At 49.6% G+C, this 27,970-nt stretch overlaps 1 protein-coding gene and 1 long non-coding RNA gene across 5 annotated transcripts; both read left to right on the plus strand.

Moving 5' to 3' along the window:
* On the plus strand, positions 1–27,799 carry PPP4C (protein phosphatase 4 catalytic subunit). Of its 4 annotated transcripts, XM_072936376.1 has the most exons (9): positions 9–82; positions 3,843–3,960; positions 6,344–6,395; positions 8,576–8,626; positions 9,707–9,808; positions 12,922–13,095; positions 19,682–19,808; positions 24,538–24,727; positions 27,659–27,799. In XM_072936376.1, exons 2-9 carry the CDS (start codon positions 3,863–3,865, stop codon positions 27,786–27,788), a joined length of 924 nt encoding a protein of 307 aa, XP_072792477.1. In that variant the 5' UTR covers positions 9–82; positions 3,843–3,862; the 3' UTR covers positions 27,789–27,799. The 4 variants fall into 4 exon arrangements, with proteins under 4 accessions (XP_072792478.1, XP_072792479.1, XP_072792477.1 ...); XM_072936378.1 differs by lacking the exon at positions 12,922–13,095 and having other exon boundaries at positions 8–82; XM_072936379.1 differs by lacking the exons at positions 9–82; positions 3,843–3,960 and adding an exon at positions 4,840–4,878.
* On the plus strand, positions 10,089–10,722 carry LOC140685171 (uncharacterized). The gene is made up of 3 exons (XR_012058459.1): positions 10,089–10,157; positions 10,250–10,269; positions 10,680–10,722. It is a non-coding gene; the product is annotated as an uncharacterized lncRNA (long non-coding RNA).
* Positions 27,800–27,970: the final 171 nt, after the last annotated feature.

A 27,970-nucleotide genomic window follows, 5' to 3' on the forward strand; every position in this document is an offset into this window, starting at 1 on the left:
TCCGCTCAGTCACTTCCGGGTTTTCACTTCCGGGGTGGGCGTGGCCGGAAGTGACGCGGCGGCGGCGGCGGCTCCGGCCTTGAGGGAAGTTTTGGGGATTTTGGGGAATTTTGGGCAATTTTGGGGTTTTTTTGGGTTTTTTTTGGGTTTTTTTGGGGTTTTTGGGGTTCTCGAACCTTCCCCGAGCGGTTTTGGGGCTCTCGGGGGGTCCTGGGGGGGCTCGGGGGGCCCCGGGGGGGATTTTGGGGCCGTTTGGGGAAATTTGGGGAATTTTTGGGGATTTTTTGGGGATTTTTTTGGGGGATTTGGGGGAACTTTGAGGATTTTGGGGGAATTTGGGGGAATTTGGGGCGTTCCGGGAGGGGATTTTGGGGCATTTGGGGTTTTTGGGGTTTGGTTGGAATTTTGGGGGTTTTTTTTGTGGAATTTTTGGGGATTTTGGGGTCTTTTGGGTCGGAATTTTGTGGAATTTTGGGGGATTTTTTTTCGTGTTTTTTGGAATTTTTTGGGTATTTTTTTTTAATTTTTTGGGTTTTTTTGGGGAATTTTGGGGTTTTTTTGGGGATTTTTTGGGGTTTTTTTGGGGATTTTTTGGGGTTATTTTTGGGAATTTGGGGATTTTTTGGGAATTTTTTTCGGGTTTTTGTTGGAATTTTGGGGCTTTTTGTTGAAATTTTGTAATTTTTTGGGGAAGTTTTGGGGATTTTTTTTTGTTTCTTTGGACTTTTTGGGGATTTGGGAATTCCGGGGGGATTTGGGATCGGATTTGGGGAAATTTGGGAATTTTGGGGGAATTTTGGGAGAATTTTGGGGGAATTTGGAGAATTTTTGGGATAATTTGAGGGGGCTGGGATCAGAATTTGGGAATTTTGGGGAAATTTTGGGGGATTTGGGAGAATTTGGGGTCAGAATTTGGGGAATTTTGGGGCATTTTTGGGGGAATTTTTGGGGCGGTCTGGGATAAGAATTTTGGGAATTTTGGGGCATTTTGGGGGAATTCGGCATCAGAATTTGGGGAATTTTGGGGAAATTTGGGGGAATTTTTGGAGAATTTTGGGGGAATTTGGGGAATTTGGGGGTTGGAATCAGAATTTGGGAATTTTGGGGCATTTTTGGGTGATTTGGGGTCAGAATTTGAGAATTTTTGGGGAATTTGGGGGAATTTGGGGGCTGGGATCAGAATTTGGGAATTTTTTGGGAATTTTTGGGGATTTGGGATCAGAATTTGGGAATTTTGGGGAAATTTTGGGAATTTTTGGGGCATTTGGGATCGAATTTTGGGGAATTTTGGAGCTCCGGGAGGAAATTTGGGAATTCCGGGTGGGTTTGGGGAATTTGGGGAATTTTGGGGCTTTTTACGATCAAATTTTGGGGGATTTTGGGGGAATTTTGGGGGTTCTGGGATCACAAATTTGGGGATTTTTTTTATTTTGGGGAATTTTGGGCGATTTTTGGGGAATTTGGGGAATTTGGGGGAATTTTGGAGCTCTGAGAGGGGATTTGGGATCGAATTTGGGATTTTTGTGTTTTTAGGGGAGAATGTTGGGGGAATTTTGGGATTTTTGGGAATTTTGGGGGATTTTGGGGGGATTTTGGGATTTTTGGGAATTTTTGGGGATTTTGGGGAGATTTGGGGTTTTTTTGGGGGATTTTGGTGGAATTTTTGGGATTTTTTTGAGGTTTTGGGATTTTTGGGAAGATTTTGGGCTTTTTTTTATTTTGGGCATTTTTGGGGATTTTTTGGGATTTTTTTTGATTTTTTTTGGAATTTCGGGGAGTTTTTGGGGATTTTTTTTGTTTTTTATTTTTAGGGGAAATTTTTTGGGAATTTTTGGGTTTTTTGGGATTGTTTTGGGGATTTTTGGGGAATTTCTTGTGACCTTTTTGGAATTTTTTTTTATTTTCAGGGAATTTTGGGATTTTTGGTGGAATTTTGGGATTTTTTTGTGATTTTTGGGGAATATTTTTAATTTTGGGGGATTTTTTTTTACTTTTTTTATATTTTGGGGAATTTTTTGGGAAGTTTTGGGATTTTGGGGATTTTTTGGGGAATTTTTTTGGAATTTGGGGATTTTTTTGGGGAATTTTTTTTGGTTTTTTTTTATTTTTTGGGAATTTTTTTGGATTTTTTGGGGATTTTTTGTGGATTTTTTGGGGGAATTTTTTGGGAATTTTTTTGATTTTTTGGGATTTTTTGGGGATTTTTGGGGATTTTTGTGTCTCTGGGTGGGGGAGGGGCAGTGGGGGGGGTTAATTAACGACCTCCCTCATTAATTAGTGCTTAATGAGCCCCGTGTGCCCAGCCCTGCTAACGAGCCCCGGCTCGCTAATTACCCCTGGCAGGAGTTAATTACCCCGGGCTCATTAATTACCCCTGGGCTTGTTAATTACCCCCGGTTCATTAATTACCCCAGACTCATTAATTACCCCCAGTTCATTAATTACCCCCATCTCATTAATTACCCCCAGTTCATTAATTACCCCCGGTTCATTAATTACCCCAGGGTCATTAATTACCTGTGGTTCATTAATTACCCCCAGCTCGTTAATTACCCTGGGCTCATTAATTACCCCCGGCTCATTAATTACCTCTGGGCTTGTTAATTACCCCTGGCAGGAGTTAATTACCCTGGGCTCGTTAATTACCCCTGGGATTGTTAATTACCCCTGGCTCATTAATTACCCCCTGCTCATTAATTACCCCCGGCTCGTTAATTACCCCTGGCAGGAATTAATTGCCCCAGGCTCGTTAATTACCCCCGTTTGTTAATTACCCCTGGCAGGAGTTAATTACCCTGGGCTCATTAATTACCCCCAGTTCATTAATTACCCCCGGCTCATTAATTACCTCTGGGCTTGTTAATTACCCCTGGCAGGAGTTAATTACCCTGGGCTCGTTAATTACCCCTGGGATTGTTAATTACCCCTGGCTCATTAATTACCCCCTGCTCATTAATTACCCCGGGCTCGTTAATTACCCTGGGCTTGTTAATTACCCCTGGCAGGAGTTAATTACCCCCAGCTCGTTAATTAATCCCAGTTCATTAATTACCCCCATCTCATTAATTACCCCTGGGCTCATTAATTACCCCTGGCAGGAGTTAATTGCCCCTAGCTCGTTAATTACCCTGGGCTTGTTAATTACCCCCGGCTGGTTAATTACCCTAGGCTCATTAATTACCCCTGGCAGGAGTTAATTACCCCCAGCTCATTAATTACCCCCGGCTCATTAATTACCCCCGGTTCATTAATTATCCCCAGCTCATTAATTACCCCCAGCTCGTTAATTACCCTGGGCTCGTTAATTAACCCACCTCATTAATTACCCCTGGCAGGAGTTAATTACCCCTGGCAGGAGTTAATTACCCCCAGCTTGTTAATTACCCCCAGCTCATTAATTACCCCCAGCTCGTTAATTACCCCTGTCAGGAGTTAATTACCCCCGGCTCATTAATTACCCCTGGGCTTGTTAATTACCCCTCAAACTCCTCCAGGAGGAGCTGAATTAATTACCGAGATCCTTAATTAACTAATGAGGGGTTAATTACCCCTCCCTGAGACTTTAACCCCTTCCAAACCCCCACCGAACCCCCATTAATTAAAAACCGGGAGTTAATTACCCCCAGGCTCTTTAATTACCCCTCTAGGCATGGCTGCATTAATTAACGAGGGGTCCTAATTAATTAATTAAGGGCTAATTAGCGCACCCCTGAGATTTAACCCTTTCCAAACCCCTTTCCCCGCCCTCATTAATGACAAATCCGCGTTAATTACCCCTGGGTTTGTTAATTACCCCCTGGGGAGAGGCTGAGGCGGCTAATGAAGGGTGTAATTAATTAATTAGGGGTTAATTAGCGCCGCCATGGGGGAGCTGAGCGACCTGGACCGGCAGATCGAGCAACTGCGGCGCTGCGAGCTGATCCGGGAGAGCGAAGTGAAGGCCCTGTGCGCCAAGGCCCGGTAATTAGCGCTAATTAACGCTAATTAATGTTAATTAATACTCATTAGGGATCCTTCAGGGGTTATGGAAACTCCTCAGTGCTCATTAACGCTCATTAACGCTCATTAACGCTGATCCGGGAGAGCGAAGTGAAGGCCCTGTGCGCCAAGGCCCGGTAATTAGCGCTAATTAACACTAATTAATGCTAATTAATACTCATTAGGGATCCTTCAGGGGTCATAGACACTCCTCAGTGCTCATTAACGCTCATTAACGCTCATTAACGCTGATCCAGGAGAGCGAAGTGAAGGCCCTGTGCGCCAAGGCCCGGTAATTAGCGCTAATTAACGCTAATTAACATTCATTAGTGCTCATTTAGGGGTTATAGAAACTCCTCAGTGCTCATTAACGCTCATTAACGCTCATTAACGCTGATCCGGGAGAGCGAAGTGAAGGCCCTGTGCGCCAAGGCCCGGTAATTAGCGCTAATTAACGCTAATTAATGTTAATTAACACTCATTAACTGGGGTTAGTGCTCATTCATGGACCTCAGTGCTCATTAACGCTCATTAACGCTCATTAACGCTGATCCGGGAGAGCGAAGTGAAGGCCCTGTGCGCCAAGGCCCGGTAATTAACACTAATTAACACTAATTAACGTTAATTAATGCTCATTAGTGCTGATTAGTGCTCCCTCAGGGACCTCAGTGCTCATTAACGCTCATTAACGCTCATTAACGCTGATCCGGGAGAGCGAAGTGAAGGCCCTGTGCGCCAAGGCCCGGTAATTAGCACTAATTAACGCTAATTAACGTTAATTAACACTCATTAGTGCTCATTTAGGGGTTATGGGCACTCCTCAGTGCTCATTAACGCTCATTAACGCTCATTAACGCTGATCCGGGAGAGCGAAGTGAAGGCCCTGTGCGCCAAGGCCCGGTAATTAGCGCTAATTAACACTAATTAACGCTCATTAACTGTGATTAGTGCTGATTAGTGCTCATTTAGGGGTCATGGAGAGTCCTTAGTGTTCATTAACGCTCATTAACGCTCATTAATTAGTGTTAATTTTGTGTTAATTAGTGTTAATGAGTATTAATTTTGCATTAATCAGTGTTAATTAGTGTTAATTTTGTGTTAATCAGTATTAATTAGTGTTAATTTTGTGCTAATTAGGGTTAATTAGCGTGAATTGGGGGTTAATTGGGGTTAATTTGGGTTAATTTGGTGCCAATTAGTGTTAATTTTGCGTTAATCATTGTTAATTAGTGTTAATTTTGTGCTAATCAGTGTCAATTTTGTGTTAATTAGTGTTAATGAATGTTAATTTTGTGTTAACTAGAGTTAATTTTGCGTTAATTTTGTGTTAATTAGTGATAATTTTGTGTTAATTAGTGTTAATTTTGTGTTAATTAGCATTCATTTTGCATTAATCAGTGTTAATTACTGTTAAATTTGTGTTAGTGTTAATGAGTGTTAGTTTTGTGTTAATTAGTGTTAATAAGTGTTAATTTTGTGTTAATCAGAGTTAGTTTTGTGTTACTTTTGTGTTCATTAGTGTTAATTTTGTGTTAATTAGCATTAATTTTGCAATAATCAGTGTTAATTTGTGTTAATTAGTGTGAATTTTGTGTTAATTAGTGTTAATAAGTGTTAATTAGTATTAATGAGTGTTACTTTTGTGTTAATCAGAGTTAATTTTGTGTTAATTACGGTTAATTAGTGTTAATTTAGTGTTAATTAGCATAAATTTTGTGTTAATCAGTGTTAATTAGTGTAAATTTTGTGCTAATTAGTGTCAATTTTGTGTTAATTAGTGTTAATTTTGTGTTAATTAGCATTCATTTTGCATTAATCAGTGTTAATTAGCATTCATTTTGCATTAATCAGTATTAATTAGTGTTAATTTTGTGTTCATTAGTGTCAATTTTGTGTCAATAAGCGTTAATTTTGTGTTAATTAGTGTTCATTTTGTGTTAATTAGGGTTAATTTTCTGTTAATTAGTGTTCATTTTGTGTTAATTAGCATTAATTTTGCATTAATCAGTATTAATTAGTGTCAATTTTGTGTTAATTAGTGTTAATAAGTTTTAATTTTGTGGTAATTAATGTTAATTAGTGTCAATTTTGTGTTAACTAGTGTTAATTTTGTGTTAAGTAGGGTTAATTTTGCATTAATCAGTGTTAATTAGTGTTAATTTTGTGTTAATTAGTGTTAATTTTGTGTTAATCAGTGTCAATTTTGTGTTAATTAGCGTTAATTGGGGTGAATTGGGGGTTAATTGGGTTTAATTTGGGTTAATTTGGTGCCAACAGCTGCTAATTACCATCAATTAGCATCAATTAGCATAAATGAGCGTTAACGAGCGTTAATTATCACTAATTATCACTAATTGCTGTGCAGGGAGATTCTGGTGGAGGAGAGCAACGTGCAGAGAGTCGATTCGCCCGTCACCGTGAGAATCACGGATTTTGGGAAAATTTGGGGAATTTTGGGCAAATTTGGGCAAATTTGGGAATTTTTGGGGAATTTTTGGGAAATTTGGAAATTTTTGGAAATTTTTTGGGGGGATTTTGGGGATTTTTTGGGGAGAAATTTGGGAGTTTTGGGGAATTTGGGGGAATTTTTTTAGGGAAGTTTTGGCCAAATTTTGGGAAATTTTGGGGGGAAATTTGGGGATTTGGGGGATTTTGGGAATTTTTGGGCAAATTTGGGAATTTTGGGGAATTTTGGGGAATTTGGAAATTTTTGGAAATTTTTTGGGGGGATTTTGGGGATTTTTTGGGGAGAAATTTGGGAATTTTGGGGAATTTTTGGAGGGAGTTTTGGCCAAAATTTGGGAATTTTTGGGGGGATTTTGGGGGATTTTGGGGGTTTTTATGGGGAAAATTTGGGGTTTTTTGGGAGGAATTTGGGGATTTTGGGGGGATTTTTGAGAAATTTTGAAATTTTTTGGAATTTTTTTTGGGGGATTTTGGGGATTTTTTGGGGAGAAATTTGGGAATTTTGGGGAATTTTTTGGGGAAGTTTTGGCCAAAATTTGGGAATTTTGGGGAATTTTTGGGAAATTTGGAATTTTTTTGGGGGGATTTTGGGGATTTTTGGGAGGAATTTGAGAATTTTGGGGAATTTTTGGGAAATTTGGAAATTTTTGGAAATTTTTTTGGGGGATTTTGGAGATTTTTTGGGGAGAAATTTGGGAATTTTTGGGAATTTTTTTAAGGGAAGTTTTGGCCAAAATTTGGGAAATTTTGGGGCGAAATTTGGGGATTTGGGTGATTTGGGAATTTTGGGCAAAATTTGGGAATTTTTGGGGAATTCTTGGGAAATTTGGAAATTTTTGGAAAATTTTTTTGAGGGGATTTTGGGGATTTTTTGGGGAGAAATTTGGGAGTTTTGGGGAATTTTGGGGAATTTTTTAAGGGAAGTTTTGGCCAAAATTTGGGAAATTTTGGGGCGAAATTTGGGGATTTGGGGGATTTGGGAATTTTGGGCAAAATTTGGGAATTTTTGGGGAATTCTTGGGAAATTTGGAAATTTTTGGAAAATTTTTTTGAGGGGATTTTGGGAATTTTTTGGGGAGAAATTTGGGAGTTTTGGGGAATTTTGGGGAATTTTTTTTGGGGAAGTTTTGGCCAAAATTTGGGAATTTTTGGGGGGGATTTTGGGGATTTTTTTATGGGGCAAAATTTGGGAGTTTTGGGGAGGAATTCGGGGATTTTGGGGGATTTTGGGAATTGGGGATTTTGGGGGATTCGGGAATTCGGGGATTTGGGAATTGAGGAATTGGGGAATTTGGGGAATTTGGGGGAAATTCGGGGATTTTGGGGGATTTTGGGAATTTTGGGGGAATTTTGGGGAATTTTTGGGAATTTTGGGACCTTTGGGGAATTTTGGGTAATTTTTGGGTGATTTTTGGGACATTTTCAGTGATTTTGGGTGACTTTTGGTGATTTGGGGACATTTTGAGTGAATTTTGGGTGATTTTGGGACATTTTGGCTGCTTTGGGGTGATTTTGAGTGATTTGGGGTGATTTTGGGTGACTTTGGGGAATTTTGGGTGAATTTGGGGACTTTTGGATGAATTTTGGGCGATTTTCAAGTGAATTTTGGGTGATTTTGGGACATTTTGGGGTGATTTTGGGACAATTTGGTTGAATTTGTGGTGAATTTTGGGTGAATTTGGGGAATTTTGGGTGAATTTTGGGTGATTTTGGGACAATTTGGTTGAATTTGGGGTGATTTTGGGTGAATTTGGGGACTTTTGGATGAATTTTGGGTGATTTTCAGGTGAATTTTGGGTGATTTCGGGGAATTTTGGGTGATTTTGGGACAATTTGGGGAATTTTGGGACAATTTGGATGAATTTTGGGTGATTTCGGGACAATTTGGGTGATTTTGGGGTGATTTTGGGTGATTTTGGGTAACTTTGGGTGATTTTGGGACAATTTGGGGGATTTTGGGTGATTTTGGGTGACTTTGGATGAATTTTGGGGTGAATTTTGGGTGACTTGGGGTGAATTTTGGGGTGATTTTGGGGTGAATTTTGGGTGACTTTGGGACAATTTGGGTGATTTTGGGTAATTTTGGGGTGATTTTGGGTGATTTTGGGTGATTTTGGGGCTCTTTCCTCAGGTGTGTGGGGACATCCACGGACAGTTCTACGACCTCAAAGAGCTGTTCAGGGTCAGTGACCTCTGACCTCTGACCCCTGAGTGACCCCTGACCCCTGAGTGACCCCTGACCCCTGAGTGACCCCGAGTGACCAATGAGTGACCCTGAGTGACCCTGAGTGACCCCTGAGTGACCCTGAGTGACCCTGAGTGACCCATGAGTGACCCTGAGTGACCCTGAGTGACCCATGAGTGACCCTGAGTGACCCCTGAGTGACCCCTGAGTGACCAATGAGTGACCAATGAGTGACCACTGAGTGACCCTGAGTGACCCCTGAGTGACCAATGAGTGACCAATGAGTGACCTCACCTGTCTCACCTGTCCATGTCTCACCTGTCCATCTCACCTGTCCATGTCTCACCTGTCCCATCTCACCTGTCCCATCTCACCTGTCCCATCTCACCTGTCCATGTCTCACCTGTCTCACCTGTCCATGTCTCACCTGTCCATATCTCACCTGTGTTACCTGTCCATGTCTCACCTGTATCTCACCTGTCCATGTCTCACCTGTCCATGTCCCACCTGTCCCATCTCACCTGTCCCATCTCACCTGTCCCATCTCACCTGTCCATATCTCACCTGTCCATATCTCACCTGTCCATGTCTCACCTGTCCCATCTCACCTGTCCATGTCTCACCTGTCCATATCTCACCTGTCCATGTCTCACCTGTCCATCTCACCTGTCCCATCTCACCTGTCCATCTCACCTGTCCCATCTCACCTGTATCTCACCTGTCCCATCTCACCTGTATCTCACCTGTCCATGTCTCACCTGTGTAACTCACCTGTCCATGTCTCACCTGTCCATGTCTCACCTGTCCCATCTCACCTGTCCCATCTCACCTGTCCATATCTCACCTGTCCATGTCTCACCTGTCCATGTCTCACCTGTGTCTCACCTGTCCATGTCTCACCTGTATCTCACCTGTCCCATCTCACCTGTCCCATCTCACCTGTCCATGTCTCACCTGTCCATATCTCACCTGTCCATATCTCACCTGTCCCATCTCACCTGTCCATCTCACCTGTCCATGTCTCACCTGTCCATGTCTCACCTGTCCATGTCTCACCTGTCCATCTCACCTGCACAGGTGGGCGGGGACGTCCCAGAGACCAATTACCTGTTCATGGGCGACTTCGTCGACCGCGGCTTCTACAGCGTGGAGACCTTCCTGCTGCTGCTGGCCTTAAAGGTGAGCTCACCTTGACAGGTGAGACAGGTGTGCACAGGTGTGCACAGGTGAGACAGGTGTGAGACCTTCCTGCTGCTGCTGGCACTAAAGGTGAGCTCACCTGGGCAGGTGAGACAGGTGTGACAGGTACAGACAGGTGTGAGACCTTCCTGCTGCTGCTGGCCCTGAAGGTACGGACAGGTGTGCTCAGGTGTGCTCAGGTGTGCTCAGGTGTGATCACCTGTGACAGGTGTGACAGGTGTGAGACCTTCCTGCTGCTGCTGGCCTTAAAGGTGAGCTACAGGTGTGCTCAGGTGAGCTCACCTGGGCAGGTGTGACAGGTGTGATCACCTGAGACAGGTACAGACAGGTACAGACAGGTGTGAGACCTTCCTGCTGCTGCTGGCGCTAAAGGTGAGCTCACCTGAGACAGGTGTGCACAGGTGTGATCACCTGAGACAGGTACAGACAGGTACAGACAGGTGTGAGACCTTCCTGCTGCTGCTGGCACTAAAGGTACGGACAGGTGTGCTCACCAGGACAGGTGAGACAGGTGTGACAGGTACAGACAGGTACAGAGAGGTGTGACAGGTGTGCTCACCTGAGCAGGTGTGACAGGTACAGACAGGTGAGACAGGTGTGACAGGTGAGACAGGTGTGGGACCTTCCTGCTGCTGCTGGCGCTGAAGGTACGGACAGGTGTGCTCAGGTGAGCTGAGGTGTGCTCACCTGGGCAGGTGTGATCACCTGAGACAGGTACAGACAGGTGTGACAGGTACAGACAGGTGTGACAGGTGTGCTCACCTGGGCAGGTGTGATCACCTGAGACAGGTGTGAGACCTTCCTGCTGCTGCTGGTGTGACAGGTGTGCTCACCTGGGCAGGTGTGACAGGTGTGACAGGTGTGAGACCTTCCTGCTGCTGCTGGCGCTGAAGGTGAGACAGGTGTGCTCACCTGGACAGGTGAGACAGGTGTGATCACCTGAGACAGGTACGGACAGGTGTGACAGGTACAGACAGGTGAGACAGGTGTGACAGGTGTGATCACCTGAGACAGGTGTGAGACCTTCCTGCTGTTGCTGGCGCTAAAAATATGGACAGGTGTGCACAGGTGTGTCCCAGGTGTGTCCCAGGTGTGTCCCAGGTGTGTCCCAGGTGTGTCCCAGGTGTGCCCCAGGTGTGCACAGGTGTGTCCCAGGTGTGTCCCAGGTGTGTCCCAGGTGTGTCACAGGTGTGCCCAGGTGTGTCACAGGTGTGTCACCTGTCCCAGGTGTGTCCCAGGTGTGCACAGGTGTGTCCCAGGTGTGTCCCAGGTGTGTCCCAGGTGTGCACAGGTGTGTCACAGGTGTGTCACCTGTACAGGTGCGGTACCCGGACCGGATCACGCTGATCCGGGGGAACCACGAGTCCCGGCAGATCACGCAGGTGTGTCCCAGGTGTGTCACAGGTGTGTCCCAGGTGTGCCCAGGTGTGTCCCAGGTGTGTCCCAGGTGTGTCCCAGGTGTGTCACAGGTGTGTCCCAGGTGTGCCCAGGTGTGTCCCAGGTGTGTCCCAGGTGTGTCCCAGGTGTGTCCCAGGTGTGTCCCAGGTGTGTCCCAGGTGTGCCCAGGTGTGTCCCAGGTGTGCCACAGGTGTGTCCCAGGTGTGTCACAGGTGTGCCACAGGTGTGTCCCAGGTGTGTCCCAGGTGTGTCCCAGGTGTGTCACAGGTGTGTCACCTGTCACAGGTGTGTCACAGGTGTGTCCCAGGTGTGTCACAGGTGTGTCCCAGGTGTGTCCCAGGTGTGCACAGGTGTGTCACAGGTGTGTCACAGGTGTGTCCCAGGTGTGCACAGGTGTGTCACAGGTGTGTTACCTGTCCCAGGTGTGTCCCAGGTGTGCACAGGTGTGTCACCTGTCCCAGGTGTGTCCCAGGTGTGTCCCAGGCGTGCCCCAGGTGTGCACAGGTGTGCCCAGGTGTGTCACAGGTGTGTCACAGGTGTGTTACCTGTCCCAGGTGTGCACAGGTGTGTCCCAGGTGTGTCCCAGGTGTGTCCCAGGTGTGCCCCAGGTGTGCACAGGTGTGTCACAGGTGTGTCACCTGTCACAGGTGTGTCACAGGTGTGTCACAGGTGTGTCCCAGGTGTGTTACCTGTCCCAGGTGTGTCCCAGGTGTGTCCCAGGTGTGTCCCAGGTGTGACCCAGGTGTGTCCCAGGTGTGCCCAGGTGTGCCCAGGTGTGTCACAGGTGTGTCCCAGGTGTGCCCAGGTGTGCCCAGGTGTGTCCCAGGTGTGCCACAGGTGTGTCACCTGTCCCAGGTGTGCACAGGTGTGTCCCAGGTGTGTCCCAGGTGTGTCCCAGGTGTCCCAGGTGTGTCACAGGTGTGTCCCAGGTGTGTCCCAGGTGTCCCAGGTGTGCACAGGTGTGCACAGGTGTGTCCCAGGTGTGTCCCAGGTGTGTCCCAGGTGTGTCACAGGTGTGTCCCAGGTGTGTCCCAGGTGTGTCCCAGGTGTGCACAGGTGTGTCACAGGTGTGTCACCTGTCCCAGGTGCGGTACCCGGACCGGATCACGCTGATCCGGGGGAACCACGAGTCCCGGCAGATCACGCAGGTGTGTCCCAGGTGTGTCCCAGGTGTGCACAGGTGTGTCCCAGGTGTGTCCCAGGTGTGCACAGGTGTGTCACAGGTGTGTCACCTGTCCCAGGTGTGTCCCAGGTGTGCACAGGTGTGTCACAGGTGTGCCCAGGTGTGCCCAGGTGTGTCACAGGTGTGTCACCTGTCCCAGGTGCGGTACCCGGACCGGATCACGCTGATCCGGGGGAACCACGAGTCCCGGCAGATCACGCAGGTGTGTCCCAGGTGTGTCCCAGGTGTGTCCCAGGTGTGTCCCAGGTGTGCACAGGTGTGTCACAGGTGTGTCACCTGTCCCAGGTGTGTCCCAGGTGTGCACAGGTGTGTCACAGGTGTGCACAGGTGTGCCCAGGTGTGTCACAGGTGTGTCACCTGTCCCAGGTGCGGTACCCGGACCGGATCACGCTGATCCGGGGGAACCACGAGTCCCGGCAGATCACGCAGGTGTGTCCCAGGTGTGCCCAGGTGTGTCCCAGGTGTGTCCCAGGTGTGCACAGGTGTGTCACAGGTGTGTCACCTGTCCCAGGTGCGGTACCCGGACCGGATCACGCTGATCCGGGGGAACCACGAGTCCCGGCAGATCACGCAGGTGTACGGGTTTTACGACGAGTGTCTGCGCAAGTACGGCTCCGTCACCGTGTGGCGCTACTGCACCGAGATCTTCGACTACCTGAGCCTGTCCGCCATCATCGACGGCAAGGTGGGCACCCGGGGTACCTGGGGGCAGGTGGGTGGGCACACGTGGGCACACCTGGGGACAGCTGGGGAACCTGGGGGCACACCTGGGGCACCTGGGAGCACTTGGGAGGGTTTAAAGGGGGTTTGGGACACACCTGAGCACACTTGGGGCCACCTGGGCACACCTGGGCACACCTGCGGGCACCCAGGGAACCTGGGGCACTGGGGCGGGCACACCTGGGGCACATCTTGGGCACCTGGGCATACCTGGGGCACCTGGGGAACCTGGGCGGGCACACCTGGGGTACCTGGGAGGGTTTAAAGGGGGTTTGGGGCACACCTGGGCACACCTGGGCACACCTGGGGAACCAGGGCAGGCACACCTGGGCACACCTGGGCACACCTGGGGGAGGTGGGACACTGAGATCTTCGACTACCTGAGCCTGTCGGCCATCATCGACGGCAAGGTGGGGCACCTGGGGGCAGGTGGGGCAGCTGGGGAACCTGGGGGCACCTGGGGAACCAGGGCGGGCACACCTGGGGCACATCTTGGGCACCTGGGCACACCTGGGGACACCTGGGGAACCTAGGGGACGTGGGCGGGCACACCTGGGGAACCTGGGGAACATGGGCGGGCACACCTGGGCACACCTGGGGAACCTGGGCACCTGGGGAACTGGGGTGGGCACACCTGGGCACACCTGGGGAACCTGGGCACCTGGGGAACTGGGGTGGGCACACCTGGGCACACCTGGGGAACGTGGGCACACCTGGGAGTGTGTAAAGGGGTATTGGGGCACACCTGGGGAACCTGGGCACACCTGGGCACACCTGGGGCACCTGGGGAAACTGGGCAGGCACACCTGGGCACAGCTGGGAGTGTTTAAAGGGGGTTTGGGGCACACCTGGGCACACCTTAGGTCAGGTGGGCACACCTGGGGGCACCTGGGGCACATGGGGAACCTGGGTACACCTGAGAGTGTTTAAAGGGGTTTTTGGGACACACCTGGGTACACCTGGGCACACCTGGGAGTGTTTAAAGTGGTTTGGGACACACCTGGGCACATTGGGCATACCTGGGGTACCTGGGCACACTTGGGGGCACCTGGGAGTGTTTAAAGGGGTATTGGGACACACCTGGGCACACCTGGGGTCACCTGGGCACACCTGGGGCAGACCTGGGCACACCTGGGCACACCTGGGACACACCTGGGGAACCTGGGCACACCTGGGAGTGTTTAAAGGGGTTTTGGGCACACCTGGGCGCACCTGGGCACACCTGGGGGCGCCTGGGCACACCTGGGCACACCTGAGGGAACCTGGGGGCAGCTGGAAGGGGTCGGGACACCAAGGGCCCCCAATGATCCCAAATCCTCCAAATCCCCCCAGAATGATCCAAAATGTCCCAAATACCCCAAATCCCCCAAATGTCCCAAAATGTCCCCAACGTTCAAAAATGTCCCAATGATCCAAATGTTCCCAAATTCCCCAAATATCCCCAAGTCACCCAAACATCTCAAATGCCCCAAATGACCCCAAAATGTCCCAAATGTTCCAAATCCCCCAAATGTCCCAAATCCCTTCTATGTCCTAAAATGTCCCCAAAGTTCCAAATCCCCCCCAAATGACCCAAAATGTCCCAAATACCGCAATGACCAAAATGTCCCCAAATGCCCCAAAATGTCCCAAATGCCCCAAAAACCCCAATTCCTCCAAATCCCCCAAAATGTCCCAAATCCCCCAAATCCCCTAAAATCCCCCAAATGTCACCAATGTCCCAAAATGTCCCAAATACCACAATGACCAAAATGTCCCAAAATGTCCCAAATGCCCCAAAAACCCCAAATCCCCCAAACCCCACAAATGTCCCCAAATGTCCCAAAATCCCCCAAATCCCCCGAAAATGACCCAAAATGTCCCAAATATCCCAAATGCCCCAAATGTCCCAAAATGCCCCAAATCCCCCAAATCCCCAAAATCCCCGAAAATGCCCCAAAATGTCCCAAATTGGCAGATTTTCTGCGTGCACGGGGGCCTCTCGCCGTCCATCCAGACCCTGCCCCTGTCCCAATGTCCCAAATGTCCCAAAATCCCCAAATCCCCCAAATCCCCCAAAATCCCCCAAATGTCCCCAATGTCCCAAATGTCCCCAAATCCCCCAAATGTCCCCAAATTCCCCAAATTAACCAAATGTCCCAAAATGTCTCAATGACACAAATGTCCCAAAAGTTCCAAATGCCCCAAATGTTCCAAAATTCTCCAAAATGTCCCAAATCCCCCACATTTCCCCAAATGTCCCAAAATGTCCCAAATGTTCCAAATCCACCAAATCCCCCAAATGTCCTCAAATGTTCTAAAATGTCCCAAATCCCCCAAAATCCCCCAAATGTCCCCAATGTCCCAAAATGCCCCAAATCCCCCAAATGTCCCCAAATCACCCAAACATCTCAAATACCCCAAATGACCCCAAATGACCCCAAAATGTCCCAAATGTTCCAAATCCACCAAATGTCCCAAATCTCTCCTATGTCCTAAAATGTCCCCAAAGTTCCAAATCCCCCCAAAATGACCCAAAATGTCCCGAATTTGCAGATTTTCTGCGTGCACGGGGGCCTCTCGCCGTCCATCCAGACCCCGCCCCGTCCCCAATATCCCAAATGTCCCAAAATCCCCCAAATGTCCCAAATCCCCAAAATGTCCCAAATCCCTCCTATGTCCTAAAATGTCCCAAAATGTCCCAAATGACCCCAAAATATCCCGAATGCCCCAAATGTTCCCAAATCCCCCAAATATCCCAAATGTCCCAAAATATCCCAAATGCCACAAATGTCCACAAATCCCCCAAATGTCCCAAATCCCCCAAATTTCCCCAATGTCCAAAAATGTCCCAAATGTTCCAAATCCACCAAATCCCCCAAACGTCCCCAAATGTCCAAAAATATCCCAAATACTCAAAAAATGTCCCAAAATCCCCCAAATCCCTCAAATCCCCCAAATCCCCCAAATGTCCCAAAATATCCAAAATGACTCAAAATGTCCCAAATACCACAATGACCAAAATGTCCCAAAATGTCCCAAATATCTCAAATGTCCCAAATGTCCCAAATGACCCCAAATCTCCCAAACCCCCAAAATGTTCCAAATCCCCCAAAATGCCCCAAATCCCCCGAAAATGACCCAAAATGTCCCAAATACCACAATGACCAAAATGTCCCAAAATGTCCCAAATCCCCCAAATCCCCCAAAATCTCCCAAATGTCCCCAAATGTCCCAAACATCTCAAATACCCCAAATGTTCCAAATCCACCAAATGTCCCAAATCCCCCAAATGTCCCAAAATAGCTCAAACACCTCAAATACCCCAAATGACCCCAAAATGTCCCAAATGTTCCAAATCCACCAAATCCCCCAAATGTCCCCAATGTCCTAAAATGTCCCCAATGTTCCAAATCCCCCAAATGAACCAAATGTCCCAAACCCCACAAATGTCCCAAAATCCCCCAAACCCCCCCAAAATGACCCAAAATGTCCCAAATGTCCCAAATTGTCCCAAAATGTCCCAAATCCCCCAAATGTCCCCAAATCACCCAAAATGTCCCAAATGTTCCAAATCCACCAAATCCCCCAAATGTCCCAAATCCCCCAAAATCCCCCGAAAACACCCCAAAATGTCCCGAATTCGCAGATTTTCTGCGTGCACGGGGCCCTCTCCCCATCCATCCAGACCCTGTCCTTGTCCCAAATGTCCCAAATCCCCCAAAAACCCCAAGTTCCCCAAACCCCACAAATGTCCCAAAATCCCCCAAACCCCCCAAAATGCCCCAAAATGCCCCAAATCCCCCAAATGAACCAAATGTCCCAAATTGTCACCAATGACCCCAAATGTTCCAAATCCACCAAATCCCCCAAATGTCCCCAAATGTCCCAAAATGTCCCAAATCACCCAAATCCCCTAAAATCCCCCAAATGACCCAAATGTCCCAAAATGTCCCAAATATCCCAAATGTCCCAAATCCCCCAAATGTCCCCAAATCCCCCAAAATGTCCCAAATCCCCCAAATCCCCTAAAATCCCCCAAATGTCCCCAATGTCCCAAAATGTCCCAATGATCCAAATGTCCCAAGTCTCCCAAATGTCCCAAAATATCCCAAATACCCCAAATGTTCCCAATCCCCCAAATGTCCCAAATGTCCCAAATACTCCAATGACTCAAATGTCCCAAATCCCCCAAAATGTCCCAAATCCCCCAAATCCCCTAAAATCCCCCAAATGTTCCCAATCCCCCAAATGTCCCAAATGTCCCCAACATTCCAAAATGATCCAAACTGCCCCAAAATGTCCCAAATTCCCCAAATTTCCCCAAATGTCCCAAAATGTCCCAAATGTTTCAAATCCACCAAATCCCCCAAATGTCCCCAAATGAACCAAATGTCCCAAAATCTCACCAATGACCCCAAAAACCCCAAATCCCCCAAATCCTCCAAATGTCCCAAAATCCCCCAGACCCCCGAAAATGCCCCAAAACGCCCCAAAATGTCCCGAATTGGCAGATTTTCTGCGTGCACGGGGGCCTCTCGCCGTCCATCCAGACCCCGTCCCTGTCCCAATGTCCCAAATTCCCCAAAAACCCCAAATCCCCCAAATCCACCCAAAATGACCCAAAATGTCCCAAAACGTCCCAAATTAACCAAATGTCCCCAAAATGTCCCAAATGTCCCAAATCCCCCAAATCCCCCAAAATCCCCCAAATGTCCCCAATGTCCCAAAATGTCCCAATGACCCAAATTTCCCAAATCCCCAAATGCCCCAAATGTCCCAAATACCCTAAATGACCCGAAATGTCCCCAAATGACCCGAAATGTCCCAAATCCCCCCAAAATGACCCAAAATGTCCCAAATACCGCAATGACCAAAATGTCCCAAAATGTCCCAAATGCCCCAAAAACCCCAAATCCCCCAAACCCCACAAATGTCCCCAAATGTCCCAAAATGCCCCAAATCCCCCAAATGCCCCAAATGTCCCCAAATGTCCCAAAATGTCCCAAATGTCCCCAAATCACCCAAACATCTCAAATACCCCAAATGACCCCAAAATGTCCCAAATGTTCCAAATCCCCCAAATGTCCCAAATGTCTCAAATGACCCCAAAATATCCCAAATACCCCAAATCCCCCCAAAACCCCCAAAATGTCCCAAATACCGCATTGACCAAAATGTCCCAAAATGTCCCAAATGCCCCAAAAACCCCAAATCCCCCAAATGTCCCAAATCCCTCAAATCCCCCCAAAATGACCCAAAATGTCCCAAATACCACAATGACCCAAATGTCCCAAAATGTCCCAAATGCCCCAAAAACCCCAAATCCCCAAATGTCCCAAAATCCCCCAAATCCCCTCCAAATGACCCAAAATATCCCAAATGCCCCAAAAACCCCAAATCCCCCAAAATCCCCCAAATGTCCCAAAAACCCCAAATCCCCCAAAATCCCCCAAATGTCCCCAATGTCCCAAAATCCCCCAAAATGTCCCAAAATGTCCCAAATCCCCCAAATGTCCCCAAATCCCCCAAATGTCCCAAAATGTTCCGAATGTCCCCAAATGTTCTTAATATCCAAAATACCCCAAATGTCCCAAATCCCACAAATCCCCCCAAAATGACCCAAATCCCCTCAATGACCCGAATCCCCCAAATCCCCCCAAAATGACCCAAAATGTCCCCAAATATCCCAAATGTCCCCAAATGTCCCAAAATCCCCCAAATCCCCCAAATGAACCAAATGTCCCAAAATGTCACCAATGTACAAAAATGTCACCAATGTTCCAAATCCACCAAATCCCCCAAATGTCCCCAAATATCCCAAAATGTTCCGAATGTCCCCAAATGTTCTTAATATCCAGAATACCCCAAATGTCCCAAATCCCTCAAATCCCCCCAAAATGACCCAAAGTGTCCCAAATACCGCAATGACCAAAATGTCCCCAAATATCCCAAAATGTCCCAAATGTCCCAAACCCCACAAAATGACCCAGAATGTCCCAAATACCACAATGACCAAAATGTCCCAAATGCCCCAAATCCCCCAAATCCCCCCAAAATGACCCAAAATGTCCCAAATGCCCCAAATCCCCCAAAAGTTCCAAATGTCCCAAAATGTCACCAATGACCCCAAATGTCCCAAATCCCCCAAATTTCCCCAAATTTCCCAAATCCCCCAAATTTCCCCAAATGTCCCAAAACGTCCCAAATGTTCCAAATCCACCAAATCCCCCAAATGTCCCCAAATGTCTCAAAATGTCCCAAATGCCCCAAATGACCCCAAAATATCCCAAATACCCCAAATGTTACCAAATCCCCCAAATATCCCAATGACCCAAAATGTCCCAAATGTCCCCAAATCCCCCAAAATGTCCGAAATACCCCAAATCCCCCAAATGTCCCCAATGTCCCAAAATATCCCAAATATCCCAAATGTTCCCAATCCCCCAAATGTCCCCAAATCACCCAAAATGTCCCAAATGTTCCAAATCCCCCAAATCCTCCAAATGTCCCAAATGTCCCCAAATCCCCCAAATCCCCCGAAAACACCCCAAAATGTCCCAAATTCCCAGATTTTCTGCGTGCACGGGGGCCTCTCGCCGTCCATCCAGACCCTGGACCAGATCCGCACCATCGACCGCAAACAGGAGGTGCCGCACGACGGCCCCATGTGCGACCTGCTCTGGTCCGACCCCGAAGGTACCTGGGCACACCTGGGCACACCTGGGCACACCTGGGCACACCTGGCACACCTGGCACAGGTGTGGGGTGGAAAAAACCCCGAAAAAATCCCAAAATCCCCGAGGTTTTACCCCAAAATTCACTGAATTGGCCCCAAAAATCACCTGAATTGGCCCCAAAAATCACCTGAATTGTCCATGATGAGGGACAGGTGAGGCACAGGTGAGGCACAGATGAGCTCAGGTGAGGCACAGGTGAGGGACAGGTGTGGGATGCAAAAAACCCAAAAAAATTCCCAAAAATCGTTGAGATTTTACCCTAAAATTCAGTAAATTGGCCCCAAAAATCACCTGAATTGTCCATGATGAGGCACAGGTGTGGCACAGGTGGGGACAGGTGTGGGACAGGTGAGGACAGGTATGACACAGGTGTGGGACAGGTGAGTGTTGCAAAAAACTCCAAAATACCAAAAAATAGTTGAGATTTTATCCTAAAATTCAGTAAATTGCCCCAAAAATCACCTAAATGGTCCTCAAAAATCACCTGAATTGTCCATGATGAGGGACAGGTGAGGGACAGGTGAGCTCAGGTGAGGCACAGGTGTGGGATGTGAAAAACCCCCAAAAAATCCCAAAATCCTCACGGTTTTACCCCAAAATTCACTGAATTGGCCCCAAAAATCACCTGAATTGTCCATGATGAGGCACACCTGGCACACCTGGGCACACCTGGGCACTCACCTGGGCACACCTGGGCACAGCTGGGCACTCACCTGGCACACCTGGGGCACAGCTGGGCACACCTGGGCACACCTGGCACAGGTGTGGGGTGCAAAAAACCCCGGAAAAATCCCCAAAATCCCCGAGGTTTTACCCCAAAATTCACTGAATTGGCCCCAAAAATCACCTGAATTGTCCGTGATGAGGCACACCTGGGCACACCTGGGGCACACACCTGTGCACACCTGGGCACTCACCTGGTACACCTGGGCACACCTGGGCACTCACCTGGCACACCTGGGCACTCACCTGGGCACACCTGGGCACACCTGGGCACACCTGGGCACACCTGGCACACCTGGCACAGGTGTGGGACGCAAAAAACCCCGAAAAAATCCCAAAATCCCCGAGGTTTTACCCCAAAATTCACTGAATTGGCCCCAAAAATCACCTGAATTGTTCATGGTGAGGGACAGGTGAGGGACAGGTGAGGACAGGTGAGGCACAGGTGAGGGATGTGAAAAACCCCCAAAAAATCCCCAAAATCCTTGAGATTTTACCCTAAAATTCACTGAATTAGCCCCAAAAATCACTGAATGGGCCCCAAAAATCACCTGAATTGTTCATGATGAGGCACACCTGGGCACACCTGGGCACACCTGGGCACTCACCTGGGCACACCTGGGCACACCTGGGCACACCTGGGCACTCACCTGGGCACACCTGGGCACACCTGGGCACACCTGGGCACTCACCTGGGCACACCTGGGCACACCTGGGCACACCTGGGCACTCACCTGGGCACACCTGGGCACACCTGGGCACACCTGGGCACACCTGGCACACCTGGCACAGGTGTGGGGTGGAAAAAACCCCAAAAAAATCCCCAAAATCCCCGAGGTTTTACCCCAAAATTCACTGAATTGGCCCCAAAAATCACCTGAATGGGCCCCAAAAATCACCTGAATTGTGCATGGTGAGGCACAGGTGAGGCACAGGTGAGGGACAGGTGAGGACAGGTGAGCTCAGGTGGGCACAGGTGGGGACAGGTGAGCTCAGGTGTGGGTTGCAAAAAACTCCAAAAAATCCCAAAAATCGTTGAGATTTTACCCTAAAATTCAGTAAATTGGCCCCAAAAATCACCTGAATTGTCCATGATGAGGGACAGGTGAGGACAGGTGAGGGACATGAGAAACCCCAAAAAATCCCAAAATCCCCGAGGTTTTACCCCAAAATTCTCTGAATTGGCCCCAAAAATCTCCTGAATGGGCCCCAAAAATCACCTGAATTGTCCATGATGAGGGACAGGTGGGCACAGGTGAGGGACAGGTGAGGGACAGGTGAGGCACAGGTGAGGCGCAGGTGAGGGTTGCAAAAACCCCAAAAAATCCCAAAAATCGTTGAGATTTTACCCTAAAATTCAGTAAATTGGCCCCAAAAATCACCTGAATCCACCTCACCTGTGCTGGGTCTCACCTGTGTGATCTCACCTGTCTCACCTGTGTGATCTCACCTGTCTCACCTGTGTGATCTCACCTGTGTGATCTCACCTGTGTGATCTCACCTGTGTGATCTCAACCTGTCTCACCTGTGTGATCTCACCTGTGTGATCTCACCTGTGTGATCTCACCTGTGTGACCTCACCTGTGTGATCTCACCTGTCTCACCTGTGTGATCTCACCTGTCTCACCTGTGTGACCTCACCTGTGTGATCTCACCTGTCTCACCTGTGTGATCTCACCTGTGTGATCTCACCTGTGTGATCTCACCTGTGTGATCTCACCTGTCTCACCTGTGTGATCTCACCTGTGTGATCTCACCTGTGTGATCTCACCTGTGTGATCTCACCTGTCTCACCTGTGTGATCTCACCTGTCTCACCTGTGTGATCTCACCTGTGTGATCTCACCTGTGTGATCTCACCTGTCTCACCTGTTCGATCTCACCTGTCTCACCTGTGTGATCTCACCTGTGTGATCTCACCTGTGTGATCTCACCTGTCTCACCTGTGTGATCTCACCTGTCTCACCTGTCTCACCTGTGTGACCTCACCTGTCTCACCTGTGTGATCTCACCTGTGTGATCTCACCTGTGTGATCTCACCTGTCTCACCTGTGTGATCTCACCTGTGTGACCTCACCTGTGTGATCTCACCTGTGTGACCTCACCTGTCTCACCTGTGTGATCTCACCTGTGTGACCTCACCTGTCTCACCTGTGTGACCTCACCTGTGTGATCTCACCTGTCTCACCTGTGTGATCTCACCTGTGTGACCTCACCTGTGTGATCTCACCTGTGTGATCTCACCTGTCTCACCTGTGTGATCTCACCTGTGTGATCTCACCTGTGTGATCTCACCTGTCTCACCTGTGTGATCTCACCTGTCTCACCTGTGTGACCTCACCTGTGTGATCTCACCTGTCTCACCTGTGTGATCTCACCTGTGTGATCTCACCTGTGTGACCTCACCTGTCTCACCTGGCAGACACCACGGGCTGGGGCGTGTCCCCCCGGGGCGCGGGTTACCTGTGCGGGGTCTCACCTGTGTGACCTCACCTGTCTCACCTGTGTGATCTCACCTGTCTCACCTGTGTGATCTCACCTGTCTCACCTGTGTGATCTCACCTGTGTGATCTCACCTGTCTCACCTGTGTGATCTCACCTGTGTGATCTCACCTGTGTGATCTCACCTGTGCGATCTCACCTGTCTCACCTGTGTGATCTCACCTGTGTGACCTCACCTGTGTGACCTCACCTGTCTCACCTGTGTGATCTCACCTGTGTGATCTCACCTGTCTCACCTGTGTGATCTCACCTGTGTGATCTCACCTGTCTGACCTGTGTGATCTCACCTGTGTGATCTCACCTGTGTGATCTCACCTGTCTCACCTGTGTGACCTCACCTGTCTCACCTGTCAGACACCACGGGCTGGGGCGTGTCCCCCCGGGGCGCGGGTTACCTGTGCGGGGTCTCACCTGTGTGATCTCACCTGTCTCACCTGGCAGACACCACGGGCTGGGGCGTGTCCCCCCGGGGCGCGGGTTACCTGTGCGGGGTCTCACCTGTGTGATCTCACCTGTCTCACCTGGCAGACACCACGGGCTGGGGCGTGTCCCCCCGGGGCGCGGGTTACCTGTGCGGGGTCTCACCTGTGTGACCTCACCTGTCTCACCTGTGTGATCTCACCTGTCTCACCTGTCTCACCTGGCAGACACCACGGGCTGGGGCGTGTCCCCCCGCGGCGCGGGTTACCTGTGCGGGGTCTCACCTGTGTGACCTCACCTGTCTCACCTGTGTGATCTCACCTGTCTCACCTGTGTGATCTCACCTGTGTGATCTCACCTGTCTCACCTGTGTGATCTCACCTGTGTGACCTCACCTGTCTCACCTGTGTGACCTCACCTGTGTGATCTCACCTGTCTCACCTGTGTGATCTCACCTGTGTGACCTCACCTGTGTGATCTCACCTGTGTGATCTCACCTGTCTCACCTGTGTGATCTCACCTGTGTGACCTCACCTGTGTGATCTCACCTGTGTGATCTCACCTGTCTCACCTGTGTGATCTCACCTGTGTGATCTCACCTGTCTCACCTGTGTGATCTCACCTGTGTGATCTCACCTGTGTGATCTCACCTGTCTCACCTGTGTGATCTCACCTGTCTCACCTGTGTGATCTCACCTGTGTGATCTCACCTGTCTCACCTGTGTGATCTCACCTGTGTGACCTCACCTGTCTCACCTGTCAGACACCACGGGCTGGGGCGTGTCCCCCCGGGGTGCGGGTTACCTGTGCGGGGTCTCACCTGTGTGATCTCACCTGTCTCACCTGTGTGATCTCGCCTGTCTCACCTGTGTGATCTCACCTGTCTCACCTGTGTGATCTCACCTGTCTCACCTGTGTGATCTCACCTGTGTGATCTCACCTGTGTGATCTCACCTGTCTCACCTGTGTGATCTCACCTGTGTGATCTCACCTGTGTGATCTCACCTGTCTCACCTGTGTGATCTCACCTGTCTCACCTGTCAGACACCACGGGCTGGGGCGTGTCCCCCCGCGGCGCGGGTTACCTGTTCGGCTCCGACGTCGTGGCGCAGTTCAACGCCGCCAACGAGGTGTCCATGATCTGCCGCGCCCACCAGCTCGTCATGGAGGGCTACAAGTGGCACTTCGGCGAGACCGTGCTCACCGTCTGGTCCGCGCCTAATTACTGCTACCGGTATGCTAATCAGATGCTAATTACATGCTAATTAGGTTGTAATTATGGGGGGTTATTAAGAGGTACAGGTGGGGTTTGGGCACACCTGTACAGGAACTAATGGGGCTCAGGTGAGCGGCTCTGGGCAGGGGTGGGAGGGTGGAACCAGTGTCTAATTAGTGCTGATGATATGCTAATGAGATGCTAATTAAGTGTTAATTAGATGGTAATTATGTGGGGTTTCAAAGAGGTGCAGGTGGGGTTTGGGCACACCTGTACAGGAGCTGATGGGGCCCAGGTGAGCGTCTCTGGGCAGGGGTAGGAGGGTGGAAATGGGGTCCAATTACTGCTACTGGTATGCTAATGAGATGCTAATTAAGCGTAATTAATTGGGAGTTCATTACAGAGCAGGTGGGGTTTGGGCACACCTGTACAGGAACTGATGGGGCCCAGGTGAGCGGCTCTGGAGATAAATGGGAGGGTGGAACCTGTGTCTAATTAGTGCTGCCGATATGCTAATGAGATGCTAATTAGGTGTTTATTAGGTGGTAATGATGTGGGGTTTCTATGAGGTACAGGTGGGGTTTGGGCACACCTGTACAGGAACTGATGGGGCCCAGGTGAGCGGCTCTGGATGGAGGTAGGAGGGTGGAAATACGGTCCAATTAGTGCTATTAGTATGCTAATTACATGCTAATTACATGTTTATTAGATGGTAATTATGTGGGGTTTCTAAAAGGTTCAGGTGGGGTTTGGGCACACCTGTACAGGTACGATGGGGTCCAGGTGAGCGACTCTGGGCAGGAGTGGGAGGGTGGAAATGGGGTCCAATTAGTGCTGATGATATGCTAATGAGATGCTAATTACATGCTAATTAGGTGTTAATTACATGGCGGTTCTATGAGGGACAGGTGGGGTTTGGGCACACCTGTACAGGAACCGATGGGGCCCAGGTGAGCGGCTCTGGAGATAAATGGGAGGGTGGAACCTGTGTCTAATTAGTGCTGCTGGTATGCTAATCAGATGCTAATTAGGTGGTAATTAGATGGTAATTATGTGGGGTTTGTAAGAGGTACAGGTGGGGTTTGGGCACACCTGTACAGGAACTGATGGGGCCCAGGTGAGCGGCTCTGGGCGGGGGTGGGAGGGTGGAATCAGTGTCTAATTAGTGCTGATGATATGCTAATGAGATGCTAATTACATGCTAATTAGGTGTTGATTACATGGCAGTTCTATGAGGGACAGGTGGGGTTTGGGCACACCTGTACAGGAACTGATGGGGCCCAGGTGAGCGGCTCTGGAGATAAACGGGAGGGTGGAGCTGGAGCCCCTATGCTAATGAGATGCTAATTAGATGCTAATGAGGTGCTAATTAGCCGCAGTTCCCTGCGGTTCAGGGGGGTCTGACCGGCGCTGGGCTCTACCTGCAGCCCCAGGTGAGCCGGGCAGGTGAGAACGTGCCAGAAACCCACCGGGAGCACTTAATGAGATGCAAATGAGATGCAGATATCAGGTAGGGTGCAGGAGGGGTTGGGAGCTGCAGGTGAGAATGTGCCAAACCCCCCAATAAATCACCTAATGAGATGCAAATGAGATGCAAATTGGGGCTGGGGAGGCACAGGTGGGTCAGGCAAGAATGGGCAGAAACCCCATTGGAAAATGGCTAATGGCATGCAAATGGGATGCAAATGGTATGCAAATGAGGTGTGAGACACAAAGGGGGCGGAGCCAGGACAGTCAGGTGGGGCCGGGCTGGGTTTGGGGTCCCCAGGTGAGCCGGGCAGGTGGGAATGGGCTAAAAACCCACAGAAAGAGGGGAAATGAGATGCAAAAGAGATGCAAATGAGATGCAAATAATATGCAAATGTGATGCAAATGAGATGCAAACAAGCAACACTAAGGGGGTGGGGCTGGGCTGGGTTTGGGGTCCCCAGGTGAGCCGGGCAGGTGGACGTGTCAGTAAAAACCCCTCTTAAAACCAACAAATGAGATGTAAATGAGATGCAAAAGAGATGCAAAGTAGATGCAAATGAGATGCAAACGAGTAGCACCAAGGGGGTGGCGCTGAGTTGAGTTTGGGGTCCCCAGGTGAGCCGGGCAGGTGGGCGGGTCAGTAAAAAACCGCCTTAAAACCAACAAATGAGATGCAAATGAGATGCAAATGAGATGCAAATTAGTAACACTAAGGGGGCGGAGCCAGGGCAGTCAGGTGGGGCGGGGCTGGGTTTGGGGTCCCCAGGTGAGCCGGGCAGGTGGGCGGGTCAGTAAAACACCCTAAAACCAACAAATGAGATGCAAATGAGATGTGAATGAGATGCAAATGATATGCAAATGAGACACAAACGAGTAGCACCAAGGGGGTGGGGCTGGGCTGGGTTTGGGGTCCCCAGGTGAGCCGGGCAGGTGGGAATGGGCTAAAAACCCACAGAAAGAGTGGAAATGAGATGCAAACGAGATGCAAATAATATGCTAACGAGATGTAAATGAGAAGCAAACGAGCAACACTAAGGGGGACGGGCTGGGCTGGGTTTGGGGTCCCCAGGTGAGCCGGGCAGGTGGGCGGGTCAGTAAAAACCCCCTTAAAACCAACAAATGAGATGCAAATGAGATGCAAATGAGATACAAATTAGATGCAAATGAGTAACACTTAGGGGGTGCGGCTGGGTTGGGTTTGGGGTCCCCAGGTGAGCCGGGCAGGTGGGCGGGTCAGGAAAAACCCCCTTAAAACTATCAAAATGAGATGCAAATGAGATGTGATTGATATGCAAATGATATGCAAATGATATGAAAGCAAGTAGCGCGAAGGGGGTGGGGCTGGGCTGGGTTTGGGGTCTGCAGGTGAGCCGGGCAGGTGGGCAGGTCAGTAAAACCCCCTTAAAACCAACAAATGAGATGCAAATGAGATGCAAATTAGATGCGAATGAGATGCAAACGAGGCGTACCTGCCGGCAGGTGCGGGAACGTGGCGGCCATCTTGGAGCTGGACGAGCACCTGCAGAAGGAGTTCATCATCTTCGAGGCGGCGCCGCAGGAGACGCGCGGCATCCCCGCCAAGAAACCCGTGGCCGACTACTTCCTGTGACACACCTGGGCACACCTGGGCACTCACCTGGGCACTCACCTGGGGCACCTGGGCACACCTGGGGCACCTCAGATACACCTGGGCACACCTGGGATACACCTGGGATAGACCTGGGGGCACCTGGGGGCACCTGGGCACACCTGGGGGCACCTGGGATAGACCTGGGGGCACCTGGGAACTCA

Source organism: Taeniopygia guttata, chromosome 16 (assembly GCF_048771995.1).
Source record: "Taeniopygia guttata chromosome 16, bTaeGut7.mat, whole genome shotgun sequence".
Lineage (NCBI taxonomy): Eukaryota > Metazoa > Chordata > Aves > Passeriformes > Estrildidae > Taeniopygia > Taeniopygia guttata.

Bases quoted from the DNA above. Each gene is read 5' to 3' on its own strand.
- PPP4C (XM_072936376.1), top strand. From the start codon at position 3,863: ATGGGGGAGCTGAGCGACCTGGACCGGCAGATCGAGCAACTGCGGCGC. The intron at 8,627-9,706 runs GTCAGTGACCTC...TCACCTGCACAG, and splicing joins ACCTCAAAGAGCTGTTCAGG to GTGGGCGGGGACGTCCCAGA. The intron at 9,809-12,921 runs GTGAGCTCACCT...CACCTGTCCCAG, and splicing joins TGCTGCTGCTGGCCTTAAAG to GTGCGGTACCCGGACCGGAT.